We start from the raw sequence: 14972 nt of genomic DNA, 5'->3' as shown, positions 1-14972 counted from the left end.
AATGCCTACTGAAAGAAATCTGGTATAACTACTAATATCAGACAAAGTAAACACAAAGAGTGTCACTAGAGATACTGTTACTAATATCTTACTAAAAACAAAGAGATAAATAAGTTAATTCAACAGGAAGATAAACAATCCAAAATTTGTATGCACCTCATAACATAACTTCAAAATATGTTAAGCAAAAACTGACAAAACTAAATGGGGAAATACATAAATCTATAATTATTGTGAGATTTTTAAAATTTTTTTTTAAAGTTTATTTAATTTTGAGAGAGAGAGAGTGTGTGTGTGAGTGGGGGAGGGGCAGAGAGAGAAAGGGAGACACAGAATCTGAAGCAGGCTCCAGGCTCTGGGCTGTCAGCACAGAGCCGGGTGCAGGGCTTGAACCCACCAACCGTGAGATCATGACCTGAGCCAACGTCAGACACTTAACCAACTGAGCCACCCATGCACCCCAATTGTGGGAGATTTTTAATACAACTTCTTCAGTAACTAGTGGGAAAAGCAGACAAAAACTGTAAGGGTATAACGGATTTGAAGCACACAATTAACAAACTTAACTGAACTAGCATATATGGAGCACGTAGCCAATCACAGCAAAATACACATTTTGATTTTCTTAAGAATACAGGGCACATTAATTAAAATAGAGAGCGTATGCAAGGGCATGGAGCGATTCCTAGTACATTTCAGTAACTTGAAGTAATATAGAGGTATCTTCTAATCACAGAGAACTGAATTAGAAATCAGTAACAAAAGAGTAAGCAGAAAACTCCCAAGCGTTTAGAAATTAATCAGTATCCTTTCATTCTGGAAAAATTTAAGCATATGCAAAAGTTGGCAGAAAAGTATAATGAACTCTCATGGATTCAACTTCTAAATGATGCACTCTTGACCAATTTATATTTCATCTGTACCCTTACCTTCTCCTTCTATATTTTTTGAAGTAAATTCCAGACGTCATCACATTTCATCTGAAGCAAAGCACTTCTGTGTATCCCGTGGGCCAAAAAATAAATCGCAGTGAAAATCAGAAGATCCTTTTAACTGAACAGTAATGAAAATATATTAAAACTAATGGTATTTCTGGTTGCAGCTAAGTTGGATTGGCCCCATTCCTTGCTCTTCCTCCCCCTTATAATTGAAAATCCTCGATGGAACATGACAAACAAAGGAAGACTCGAAGATGAAAAGAAGGGAGCCAAACGCCTAGGGCCTTCAGGACTTGAGGAAGGGCATGACTGTGATTCTGTGGGTTTTCTTTTTACCTGTCATATATCCAGGAAGGGGTACTGGAAGGGTGTGAAACATGGAATCATCAATAGGTGCAGACAAAAAAAGCCCCAAGAAACCTGTTCCCTCTAGTCAAAGGACCGGGAAAAGGATGGCCTACTCAAATCGAGTATCATTTTGATAATATCCACCCTATTGTAGCTAAACACAGAGGGAAAAACCGTCGTCCCCTCACGGTGTCAGCAGGGACTAGCGAGCAAGACTTCTGGACCCATCCGGCACCAGCAAGGCAAGGACCCCACCGGGGTCCTATCACTGGAGCCAGAGAGCTGGATTCCCACAGCCACCCACAGCAGAGACAGGATGACGCGGTGGGAGGTGGTGGTGGAGGTGGTGAGACTCCACTGTCCCCACCCGAGGAGCGTCAGCTACTGTCAGGAGGATGCAGTTGAGAGCTGAACGTCTGTCCTCCCCAAGCGACAATGAAGCTACACCCGCGTCTCCCCTCGTGGCTGCCCCCACTCCATGTTGGTGAGGTTTAGCAGGGGGATGACCACCCATCCCCACCTGAACCTGCATACCACACCTAAACAGGGTAACTACCTATTAAAAAAAAAAAGATCAAATAGGATCCAGAGCCTCACAACATAATACCCTAACCTTCCAGGACGAGACTGAAATTCATTCGTTACATCAAGAACGAAGCAACTCTCAACTTGAATGACAAAAGAAATCAACAACCACTCCATGATTACACAGATGCTGGAATTATCTAACAAGGATTTTAAAGCAGCATTCATAAAAAGGCTTCAGCTAGCAACTGTGAACATTCTTGAATCAAGTGAGAAATGTGACAGCCTCAGTAAAGAAATAGAAGAGGTAAAAATCAAATAGGAATTTTTAAATTGACAACATACAGTAAACTGAAATTTTAAAACTCACCAAATGGGCTCAAGAGCAGAATAAATATGACAGGGGAAAGAATCTGAATTTAAGGACAGAACAGTAGAAATTACTCTTATCTGAACAACAGAGAGAAAATGGACTGAAAAGAAATTACCAGAAATATGGGACAATAACAAAAGCTCTAACATTCATATCATTGGAGTCTCAGAAGGAAAAGAGAAAGAGTGTGGTGCTAAAGAAGCTAAAGAAGTAAAACATCATAAATTTGGCATAAGACATAAACCTACAAATTCAAGAATCTGATCCCTAAGCAGATTAGACAAGACGGATCAAAAAGAAAAGAGAAGGCACAAATTACAAATATCAAAAACAACAAAGGTAGTATCACTACAGAGCCTACAGACATTAAAAAGATAAGAGCATATTATGGACGTTCTGTGTAACTAAATTAGAAAACTTTAATGAAATTGACAATTTCCTAGGAAAATGCGAGTTACCAAGGCTAATAACAGAAGAGAAAATCCTAAGAGTCCTATGTCTATTAAATAAATTAATCGATAATTTTAAAATCTTCCACTAAAAAACCTAAGTCCAGATGGCTCAATTCAGTAGTTCCAGAATAGGGCTCAGAAATTACAATTCTGGTAAATTCCCAAGTGATACCAATGCTGTTGGTCTACGTACTATACTTTGAGAATCAGTGTTGTAGAATACTTTTGCAGAATTATAATTGTAAGCTCAAAAAGTATACGCAGTTTAGAGTTTGGAAAGGACATATTCATGTCCCTTTATAAAATTTTTAATGATTTTTCTCTTATTTGCCTATGAGAACCCTTTATATATTAAAGATGTTGTGAAATACATTGCAGGTATTTTCCCCAGCATATCATTTATCTTTCAAACTAATTTATAGATACTTTGTTATCAAAAATATTAAACTTTTATGTAGTCACAGGGGGAACAGGCATTATAAATAAAGCAAGATTAGCCATGAGTTTATGATTGTCGAAGCTGGTAATGGGGCCATGGGAATTCATCGTACTCTACTTTTGTATATATTTGAAATTTCACATATTAAAAATGTTTCGGGGTACCAGGGTGGCTCAGTCGGTTGAGCGTCTGACTTTGGCTCAGGTCATGATCTCCAGGTTCATTGGTTCGAGCCCCGCACCGGGCTCTGTACTGACAGCTCAGAGCCTGGAGTCTGCTTCAGATTCTGTGTCTCCCTCTCCCTCTGCCCCTCCCCTGCTTGCACTCGCTCACTCTCTCTCTCTCTCTCTCTCTCTCTCAAAAATAAATATTTAAAAAATTTGTTTTAAATATTTCAAACATATCACTTTGTCAATAATAGAGTTTAAATTTGTCTAAAATATTAGCTACTTTGAAAGGTAAATGAAATAGTATTATTTTATGTATTTATAGAGCCCTAGACATACTCATCATACAAAGCCACATCATAAAACTTTTGTTGTATTGATTTCATGTATTTTTGTACATTTACTTGAAGTTCTTGAAGCGCTCAATATGGAAAAAATGATGTCCACCATTTCCTGCTGGATGGAAAGCCAAGGACAATCCCTGGCATCAACAGACTCTGGAAGTGCCGAGGAAATTCCCATATTGATCGTCGAAGGCTTCCTTCTCTTTAATTATAAGTAAGCATCCTCAACCTTATACTGACCTTTAGTGAATGGTGGGGGGGTGGGGGAAGGGAAACCTTCCGAACTAAATATGCTGTTATTTTAGGCCCCTCGACACACTATGGAACAGAAGCTACTTTCTGACCATTCCGTATGAAGAATGTAAGAGGAGGAGGAGGTGAGTTTTGGTATCACCTTTGTGGATTGGAATTCCAAAGACAAAATATGCATGGGGATGAAAAGTACAGCATAGGGAATAGAGTTGGTCGTATTTAGAACAGCTTGTATGGTGACAGATGGCAGCTAACTCATGGTGACCATGGAGTCACATATAGGCACGTTGAATCCGTGTGTTGCACACCTGAAACTAGTGTGTGTCAACTGTACTTCAACAAAAAACAAAATTTTTTAAGCAAAAACATTTTTTTAATTTTTTAAAAGACAAAATTGTAGGAAAAACAAGGAAAGAACATTATTGAGCAGTGTATATGTCAACAATGCCTCATCTCTTCTACATAAAGAGCAAAACCTTGTTACATAAATGCTCATCCACCTGGACTAATGCAAATTATTTTTCTAACATACATTTATTTATTTATTTATTTAGAGAGGGCGTGAGCAGCAGAAGAGGAGAGAGAGAGAGAGAGAGAGAGAGAGAGAATCCCAAGCAGGCTCCGAGCTGTCAGTGCAGAATCCCATGTGGGGCTCAGTCCCACAACCATGGGATCATGACCTGAACTGAAATCAAGAGTCGGACGTTTAACTGACTGAGCTACCCAGGCACCCTGCAAATTACTGTTCCAAGAAAAGGCCTTTCGACAAACCATTTGACTTCTCTGTCCTAAATCTTCAAGTGAGCCAGTCCCATGTTGATTATAATTTTAAATTTGTGAACCATTGTTCTGCTATAACCACAAAGGACACCAGTTAGTTGAAAGCTTAATCCAACATATCAGTTCCTCTGTCATTATTTATGTTGATATTTGCCCTTGATTTTTTTATAAAGCACTGAAGCGTAGGCAAATAATTATGAATGGTAGCGAATTACAAAAATAATGTTTTTGGAACCCGGAAAGTAAATCCATTTTATTGTCTTTGTAAGTAGCACTGAATCTAAAATGTATGTATGCTCTTAATCCTGTTTAGATTAAGTCTCAGTGATTTTCCCATTATCCTGACCACTGTTAGTTTATCAATTGTGTGTTTCCATCAGTATAAAGTTTCCTGTGTGTTTTGATAGTACGAGAGTCTACGAGCCTCCAGACACCCCAGGGTATTTTGATGGCCACGTGTGGCCCATGTATCTAAAGCACAGACGAGAAATGGAGAAGATCACGTGGGAGATTGGTAAGCGCCTTTTCTCCCTCTACAGAGGGCATTTACTTGTCTTTGCCTTTAAGTCCACAAGAGCAAGGACGTTAGGAGGTTTTTTCCTCGTGGATTACATAATAAAGGATCCTTCTAAGCCACAACACTCTGGGCTCCTCTGCTTCCACAGTAGGCGCTACTGGTTTCTGTTTCTCGGTCTTCAACTCTCGTCAAAGCCTGTCAGCTTCTAGGTGGTCATTCATGAAACTCATATTGAGTGAATGTCTTCTGTGTGTAAGGCAGTGTCCTGCTGATGTCAAGGGAAGTAAGACAAAACCTGCCCCCACTTGTAAGAGCCAACATTCTGTCCAGGAAACAGCCGTTAAAGATCCTGGCTGCACGAGCGTGTCCTCTCTAGCTATGCCAAGTGCTGTGCCACCAAGTTCCAGGGGGACGGCCCAAGGCCCAGCAATCAGGGAAGGCTTCCTTGAAGAAGCCTCTTAAGCCACACTCTAAAGGGTTTAAATGGACAAAGGGAGATAGGTCGGTAGACAGATCACTCTAGAGAGTACTCGAAAAGACCAGGGACACAAAGGAGCGAGTAGCACCTGAAAGAAGGTTGGTGTATTTTTGGTAGAGAAAACTGAGAGAGAGGTGATACTGGAGACACAGGGAAGATCTAAACTCTACCAGGCCAGTTAAGGACTTGGGGCATTATCCTGGGAGAAGTGGGAAGCCCTGTACAGAGAGGTTTTAAACAAAGACATGGTAGGGGCACCTGGGTGACTCAGTGTCTTGTTCTTGACTTCAGCTCAGGTCACGATCTCACGGTTTGTGGGTTCAAGCCCCGCATGGGGCTTTGCGCTGACGGCACAGAGCCTGCTTCGGATTCTCTCTCTCCTCTCTCTGCCCCTCCCCTGCTCGTGCACTCGCTCTCTCTCTCAAAATGAGCAAACTGAAAAAACAATTTTAAACAAGGATATAGTTGATATCAAATTCTTGTTTTAGTGCGATTCCGCTGGCTATGTGAGGGTGGATGCAGAGGGTGTGATGTTGGACGTGTGTGCTCAGTAGAACAGGGTGACAAAATAGATACGGAGCGGCACTCTCCCTCTCCATCTCAAATGCCACTCTAACCATGCCCCCCACCCCCTTTGCTGAAATACCTTCAGAGTCTCCAGCTTTCTGGTATAAAATCCAAACATACTTCAGGGCCCCTAAAGACTAAGGCACAGACAGCCTTGCTCTAAAATCTCATCCCTGCAGTGTTCCGACCTCCCAGCTTCTAGCCCTTCCAAACTGTGCATCCTTTTCTTAACAGACAAGTTTATCTCTTACCTCCAGTTTTTTTTTTTTTTTAATTGTTTTTGTTAATGTTTATCTATCTTTGAGAGAAAGAGACAGTGTGAGCGGGGGAGAGACAGAGAGAAAGGGAGGCACAGAATCTGAAGCAGGCTCCAGGCTCTGAGCTGTCAGCACCGAGCCCAAGCTCAAACTCGTGAACTGTGAGATCACGACCTGAGCCAAAGTCGGACGCCTAACCAACTGAGCCACCCAGGCGCCCCTTACCTCCAGTTTTCTGATTAAAGAGTTCTTTCCTTCCTTTAACCTACATAGCTTCTACTTTTTCTTCAAAATTAACTATGCCAGTTTGGGTAAAAATATCTCCTGGGCCTGGAGAATTCTGAGTCAGTACATACGTGGCACAGCCCAGACCCCTGCATGATTCAAGAAGCTTCATAGGCAAGCCTGATGCATACGTAGGTTGGAGAACCACCCCCTTAAATGATTCTTTTGGGGAGACACCTCTGCAGTGCTCCTAAAGTGCCACATGCACAGTACCACGTAACTCTTGCTTTTTCAAAAAATAACTTTCACATCTGCTAGCATGCATTTCTGAAACCAAATTTTTTTTAACTTATTGTTCCTGACTGTAATCTATTTCTCTCTTTAATGACTATTAATTTCTTTTTACATTATGGCCCTGCATTCTTTGTTTAAACCTATTTGTATTCTTTTTTTTTTTTAAGTTTATTTATTTATTTTGAGAGAGTGACAGTGTGAGTGGGGGAGGGGCAGAAAGAAAGAGAGAGAGACAGAGAGAGAGAGAGAAAGAGAATCCCAAGCAGGCCCCACACACTCAGTGCAGAGCCAGATGCGGGCTCAAACTCATGAAACCATGAGCTCATGACCTGAGCTGAACCCAAGTATCAGACACTTCATGGACTGAGCCATCCAGGCACCCCAAACCTATTCGTATTCTTAAGAGATGTCAAGTGCCAGAGTAAGAATCCTGTACTAACCGATCCGCCCTCCTTTCTCCTTCCCAGTTTACCTAGATGGAACAAAATCTGAAGAGGACCTCTTTAAAGAAGTGTATGAAGATCTAATACAAGAACTAGCAAAGCAAAAGTGTAAGTATTATGGATGGTGAAGGAACAGCCAGGAAAATAGTTCATTTTATACCCAAGAGTGGCTTACCAGAATGCTAATATAGGAGTGATTATATCATTCATTGCTTTGAATGATAATATTCATTGCTTTGAAGATAATTCAGAATCAGAGACTCTGAATGGGCTTGGGGACTTGATTATTTTGTTTATAAGGTTTTTTTTATTTAAGGGTGAAAATATGTTTATGTTATGTTGTTTAAATTGTTTAGTAGATGGATGTTATTTCAATGGGACTGAAATTATCCTTTGAGCAGAGTGAAGTTAAAATGCTGGTGATCTCATTTTAATATGTCAAGAATTCCCCGTCTCCTTTATTCTTCTAGAAGATTTCCCATGAATTTATTTTCCCAAATACTTCAAAAATAAACACAAGATGTTAAAAAATATTTATTGAATGTTTCCTTAAGGTGTTCATATAAGATGACACATTTTGCAAGTACCAGAAACTTTTCCTTTATCTAGTTTAAGCACAAAGAAAGTACAGGGGTAGCGGTGGCTTCAGGCTCAGCTGGATCAAGCTGGTTCAAATGTCATCTTCAAGACTCTGCCACAATTCCGCGTTCTGTTTGGGTTTATTTTGAAGTCAGACTCTCTCTACTGACAGATACGATGGCTGTGGCAGCACCATACTCCTAGGCTGAACAGCCTCTTAGGCTCAACAGTAGAAAAAGACCATTAATCCTTTCCCAAGATTTCCCATGAGTTGATAAATGTTGAAGCTGGGTTTTGGGTTCCAAGGGGTTTATATGTGATTCTCACTGCTTTAGCATGTGTTTAAAATTCTTTATTTTAAATGGTTTTTTTTTAAAGCACTTTTAGGGGGAGGGGAAGGAAAAAAAAAAAAAAAGAGGTTAGAGTGGGAGAGAGCCAAAGCATAAGAGACTCGTAAAAACTGAGAACAAACTGAGGGCTGATGGGGGGTGGGAGGGAGGGGAGGGTGGGTGATGGGTATTGAGGAGGGCACCTGTTGGGATGAGCACTGGGTGTTGTATGAAAACCAATTTGACAATAAATTTCATATATTAAAAAAAAACCAATATGAAAGGACAAAAAAAAAAAAAGAAATGAAAAAAACACTTTTACATTTTAGCCGAGCTAAAAACTCTCAGGGAAGATTTTGATTGGTCCTGCTTGGGTCACATGCCTTGTGCTAACCCAATCACTTTGGCCAGGGAGATGGCATACTCTGATTGGCTAGGACTGGAACATGCGCACATCTTGTAATTGAATGCCTCTCTTAAGGCCTTTTGTTTAGGGGGAGAAATTCCCCAAAGGGAAAGCAGAGCACGCAGTAGAAACCAGAAGGATGAAAAAGCATGCAGGGAGAACAAAACTCTAGACCTACCTGCTGTTATATTCGAACTGTTTGAACTAACAGGGTTTTCATGGTGAATATATGCAAAATGCTCATTCAAGAGAGGTGGGTATGAGTCACTCCTGCAGTGGAGAATATTACATGCATTTAACTACCCTAGTCCAGATGTCATCATCTCTAATAAGAATTAGATTTCCTTTGTTCTCAGTAAATCCCTGTCTTACAAGGGGACTGAGCCCAGCCAGCCAGCCCACTGGTCCTCCACACTCCTGGTTTCAGGCTCAGCCCTTCACGGAGGCAGGAGCCCGTTTGAAGAAATTTCAGTAGCATTTTAAGGTTTCTTCTAGTGGAACTTACAGTCCGTGGCAGATATACCGGACTACCTCTGCCATCTGTTACTTGGATGAAAGGCCGGGAAACTCAGCACTGACATGAATGGCTATAAGGAGGTGTAGGGTGAAGGGGGCGTTCAGCCTTCATAAATCATAGCCCCTGAGCCAGGGCCTCTTTCTGAGGGTTATCAGCTCCCTTTCTGGTCCTAGTGAGATACTTCAGGGTGTTTTAGCTGCTGGACACCTATACCTTTCCATCCTCTTAATAATGGCCAGTGCTCAAGTCCATTTCTGTTTTTTTTTCTTTTTCTTTTTTTTCTTTTTGTAAACGTTTATTCATCTTTGAGAGAAAGAGCATGAGCAGGGGAGAGGCAGAGAGAGAGGGAGACAAAGAATCCGAAACAGGCTCCAGACTCTGAGCTGTCAGCACAGAGCCCGATGCAGGGCTCGAATCCACAAACCGTGACATCATGACCTGAGCTGAAGTCAGACACCCAACCAGCTGAGCCACCCCAGGCGCCCCTCACCTCCATTTTTTAGTGACTCTGTGGCGTTGCCTTGTCGCCCATCTCCTGATAAAGATGAAAGGAGCCTTAAGCAAATAGCTCAGGCAAACCTCACCTAGTTCCACACCACACGCCAGCGTGTGCCATCCGTCCCAAGGCCCAAGAACAACAGGTATGTTTTGATGGACAATGAAAGCCCACAAGAAAGTACATGTCCACGTGTGTGGCACCCACCTTTTCCCTTGCTTACGTCCTAGAGGTTTGTAAGGAGTATTCAACTTCGCCTTTTAAGGCTATCTCGTTTGTGTCCTAGATATTGGGTAAAGTTAAGTAGGAGAAAAAATAAAGAATGTTAAAAAAGCTATAAAGTCCAAAGTAGATGAGCTTTTCTTACCTCTTAAGATCTATGTTTTGTTTTGTTTTTTTTTCCAGTTGCCTTAGTAAGTTCTGGTATTATTTATAGTACCCCCCCCCTTCCCAGTTCTTAAACCGCGGTGCCCTGGCAGAGCCTCCTGGAGGGATCCTCAGTGTGGCCTGGTTTAACCCACAGTCAGGGGCTGAGCTGGCAGGGAGGCCTTGCCCGTGTTTCTAAGCACTACTCTGCAGGCCTCGCGTAACATCTCCTAAACCTGCTGAATTCAATTTCCACTCTAACATAAAATCATAATTGTGGTAAAGTAATAATAACGAGAGGGAAACAGAGATTGAATTTAATTATTAATGAAACAAATGACCCAGGAGAGTTAAGAAACATAAAGTTCTAATTTAATCCTTATTTAAATTCAGTGTTTGAGGCAAAATGCAGTCGTTACCCATTCTCACAATGACAAGGCAGGCTAGCCATCGGAACGTTCAGAGTCCTTTTGAGAATGTTTATTTTCATGGCAATGGTTTTCTTTTTGGCACACTTGTTACGTTTTCAAAGGAGCCCGACTCTGCCACGTGTACTGGGTAGGAGCTAGAAAAGGTTGGCGGGAGATCGGCTCCCACATTCAGGAAGGAAAAAGGGGAAAAGTGTGTATTTCCATCTCATTATAAAAGCACATTAATTATTTTTTAAAAGTTTTTATGTAAAAAAAAAAAATCACTTAAATTCCCACCAATCAGCAGTGTTACCATTTTAATGAGGACACAGTCAATATTTTTGCTGTTCCCATCAGTCTCTTTACATGGTTACATGGTTACTTGCCATGGTTTTTTTCTGTTTTTACATTAGTATTTACTATTTAAGGAGCTTTATAGAGCTTATTATAAAATGAAACTGAGCAAAACTAAACAGCTCTCCCAGTGAAAGGAGTCAAGGCTGAGTTCTGTTTTGCTCATTAAAAGTGAGTTATAGGGGCCCTGGGGTGGCTCAGTCAGGTAAGGGCCCAACTCTTGGTTTCGGCTCAAATCGTGATCTCACAGTTGGTGAGTTCAAGCCCAATGTCGGGCTCTGTGCTGACAGCGTAGAGCCTGCCTGGGATTCTCTCTCTCCCTCTCTCTCTCTCTGCCCCTCCCCTGCTCACTCATTCTCTCTTTCTCTCAAAATAAATAAACTTAAAAAACTTTTTTTTTAAGTGAATTATAAGGGGGTACTTGGGTGGCTCAGTTACGTGTCTGACTCTTGATTTTGGCTCAGGTCATGACCTCAGGGTTGTGAGATCAAGCTCTGAGTCAGGCTCCGTGCTGGGCATAGAGTCTGCTTAAAATTCTCTCTCTCTCTCTCTCTCTCTCTCTCTCTCCCCCCCTTCTCTCTCTCTCCCTCCCCTCCGCCCCCCCGCCCCTCCCCCTGCTCACATGCTCTTTCTCCCTCTCTAAAAAAAAAAAAAAAAAAGTGCATTATAAGACTTGGCTTTGACATCTCAGTGGAGAAGAAAGATGTCCTATGTTACATTTCAAATCTAAGGAATAAGAGATTGCAAAATAAAAATTTAATAAAATGTGTGTATTTTCTTTTTGGTATTTTTATACACTGAATTTAAAATATGTCCAATTAAAGGTAATAGTAGTATAATTATCTAATACAGTAGTCCACATTATCATAGGATTAATGACCCATTTCACAATTGCTGGACATTTAGTGCCATCGTAAGTTTTTCACATTAGCAAATAATGTGCTATAAAAATATCTGCCTATATCACTTGTTTTTTTCTTCTTGAATTATACTAAAATTTTTCAGGGGCACCTGGGTGGCTCAGTCAGTTAAGCGTCCGACTTCAGCTCAGGTCATGTTCTCATGGTTCGGGAGTTCAAGTCCTGTGTCAGGCTCTGTGCTGGCAGCTCAGAGCCTGGAGCCTGCTTCGGATTCTGTGTCTCCCTCTCTCTCTGCCTCTCCCCCGTTCATGCTCTGTCTCTGTCTCTCTTTCAAAAATAAACATTAAAAACAATTAAAATTTTTTGGAAGTAGCACTTGCTTGCTCAAAGACTGTAATCATTTTTATATTTACATACTTCAGAGATGACTACACCAAAAAATGTGTGTTTTTCCAACACAAACTATGTAGCACAAATACAACAGGTTTATCATTGAGTTTCAAGCCAAAGTCCCAAAGTCAGGCTCACATACGCTTCCTTGGTTTATGAAAAAAGATTAAAGGTACCAATACACTTTTCCCAAATCAAGGATAACATTCCAAAACAATAATTCTAGTACAGCCAGCCACCCTTTGTGATATTCTTCTAACTTTCAAACTATTTCATTCTTTTAAGCCAATGATTATTATACCAATTGCAAATGATATTGGGTATCTGATATCTTCAGATAGGCTTAAATTTAATCAAGGATTAAAAGAATGAGACTTGGCCTCTATTTAGTTCTTTGTGGAAAACCAGCATTTCTGGTCCCAGAATCCCTGTGACGTTAACGTTAAGATTTACTGTTGATAGTGTAAAGATTTAATAAAATGGAAATTGGAATTCTCTATTCATTTCTCTTCTGCTTGTATTTGTTCCCAAGGTTTGCACGTGACAACGTAAAGATGGAGTGCACTGAACCCTTCGGGGGATGAATTAGGAAACTAGAAGGCCTCTATTCAAGAACCTGCACGAAGATACAATATGTACTTTGGTATGATGACAGCTGTAGTTCGTTCGTTTGTGTTACCACATATGATTTCCGCCACGTGAGGAACAGTAAATAGGGATCCGTGCCACTGGACGGGAATGTACCTTGATGAGTTGTTCTCGCTCCAAGGAGTGCAGAGATACAGCATTAGCTCACTAACGAGTCAGTTCCTCTAGACCAATGATCATCAAACTTTTCCAAATAGGACCAAGTACGAAATAAGGTTTACATCACAATCCAGTAGAGATGTAATCCATTATGTTTGTGTGTGTCTGTGTGTGTGTAGGTATATATGTGTGCAATGTGTGTATAGAGATACACACACATCCAAGGATCGCAAAGGATTTACCTAAAGCATGCTGATATTTTTCTATTTTTAATTTTTTTATAATCTTCATTACCATCCAATACCGATGCCTATTTCCTGCAAATGAAGGCTTTACCAGGAGTAGCAGTCACATTGAGCGCATCAACAGTTTGCTGCAATGTCTTTTTTGTGTGGGTTCTGTCGCTGTGGCTGCTTTTCCTGTTCCTTGCATATGTGTAAAACCACTGGGTCGCTGTGTCTCTTGTATTGCTACTTTGTTACAAATGGCATATTTTCTGTTTTATTTTGGTTTTGTCAAACCAGTGGTTTGAAGTCCCAGAAATCAGTTACAGTTACTTAGATGATAAGTAGTACCTTTGATTGAAAGGAAGAGACAGGAGATCTGAATTCTATAATGTTTTGAGGTCTCTTTAAATACTGGAATTTAAATCATGTATTATACTGATCAACCTCTTGTTTTTTTAACAAACAGATTGCTCACAATCCTCTCAGTCTTTACAAATAGAAATGTATTGTTACACTAACTTTAACTGTAACTCATTTGATCAGCTCTCATTATTTCTATATTTCTAACTAGCTTGTCCTCAGTGGCAATTAGGGAAGGGGTTTTTTTGGTCACACGTACTACACAAAACAACAAAAAAGAACAAAAAAACAAATCCTGGCAGTTCTTCCACCTAATAGCTATATGACTTGGATCACACTATTCAAAGTCTTCATTTCCTCTTTGTAAAAGGGGAATATCAACAGTACTTAGCATGGGTGTAGCGTAGAATAAGGGTCATGTTCAAAATCCTTCCCACGGCCCCCAGGGCATTCCCTGAACTAGCTTCAGTGTGCCTGCCTCTCTATTCTCATTGCCCATCGTTCAGTCCATTGCTGTTCGGTGCTGAGACCTCCTGCCCTCAAACTTACCAGGGCCCTTCCTGCCTCATGGCGGGCACCCAGGCTGTTCCCGACACTCGGAGCAAGTGCCACAGCCTTTCCCTCCAACCAGCCTGTCCCTCCACAGAGGCAGACATCCTGCTTCATGGAGGACTTCTCTCATCCTTCCCTCCACAGACGCTCTCAAAGCCGCCCTACCTGGCCGTCGCAGCACTCATCCCAATTGTAACTGTCCTGCCCCCTACACAGCCGCTCATTTAGTGGCTATCTCCCCAGCTACATGGAAGCTCCATGAAGGCAGGTCTGACCTCTGTGACTTAGTTACAGACACGCCCCTGCTCACCAGCACAGTGTCTGGCTCATGGTGAACACACAAAAAATAGCGGGTACTTTTTATAACTTCCTATTACATCAGGAATGGATTCACATGCAACCAATATCTTATTCGAGGACTAGTAACTTACACTCATTGGGATTTATTTTATTTATTTATTTATTTATTTATTTTTACAAAAGAAGAAAGTTTAAGGCAGGCAGTCTAGGGTTTGCACATCGAGTTGTCAGATTTAGGGGGAAAAAACAACAAAATTAGAGGACGCACAGGTAAATTTGAATTTCAGGTAAACTGTAGCTCTTTATCAATAACTTTAGTATAAATAAATCCCTGGGTGTCATATTTTATATGGGTGTCATATTTTATATGGCACCTCGCTTTTGCAGCGACTCAAAAATGTCAGGAGAAAAAAAGCCAGGGTTTTCCACCCTGGACTTGTGGACCTATCACCAGGAGGTCACAGGGAAGCATTGGAAACTCCCAAGATAGTGTCAGTAACCAAGAAGGACGATGGTGTCGGGAGGCACACACAGGTGGCCACGTGCCTTCCAGAGTCACCCAACAGTGTCCCCTGCAGACTTCGTATGTCCCTGGAGCCGGAACTGGCTCACGTGGCCACTTCTCACTGCAAAGGGAGGCTAGATAGAGGGTGTCATGTCACATTTGAACCAATTATGAT

At 41.2% G+C, this 14972-nt stretch overlaps 1 protein-coding gene and 1 non-coding gene across 6 annotated transcripts in view; both read left to right on the top strand.

The window, feature by feature from the left end:
* Positions 1-14972, top strand: part of NMRK1 (nicotinamide riboside kinase 1) — a 45891-nt gene that overhangs the window by 12114 nt on the left and 18805 nt on the right. For 3 of the 5 annotated variants that reach the window (XR_009603164.3, XR_013551849.2, XR_013551848.2), the window contains exons 5-9: positions 3653-3800; positions 3892-3963; positions 4999-5132; positions 7424-7507; positions 12639-12749. Coding sequence is in view for 2 of the 5 variants with exons in the window: in XM_060610045.3 (XP_060466028.1) it covers positions 3653-3800; positions 3892-3963; positions 4999-5132; positions 7424-7507; positions 12639-12658 (458 nt within the window). In the remaining 3 variants the exon portion in view is untranslated. Of the gene's footprint in view, positions 1-3652; positions 3801-3891; positions 3964-4998; positions 5133-7423; positions 7508-12638; positions 13006-14972 lie in introns of those variants that run through there. The other 2 variants (XM_060610046.3, XM_060610045.3) reach the window with 2 other exon arrangements.
* On the top strand, positions 10577-10693 carry LOC132663967 (small nucleolar RNA SNORA12). The gene has a single exon (XR_009603354.2). It is a non-coding gene; the product is annotated as a small nucleolar RNA SNORA12 (small nucleolar RNA).

Source organism: Panthera onca, chromosome D4 (assembly GCF_046562875.1).
Source record: "Panthera onca isolate mPanOnc1 chromosome D4, mPanOnc1 haplotype 2, whole genome shotgun sequence".
Taxonomy (NCBI): Eukaryota; Metazoa; Chordata; class Mammalia; order Carnivora; family Felidae; genus Panthera; species Panthera onca.
Note: the sequence above shows the minus strand (reverse complement) of the source record. Positions and strands in the feature narration are given on the sequence as shown.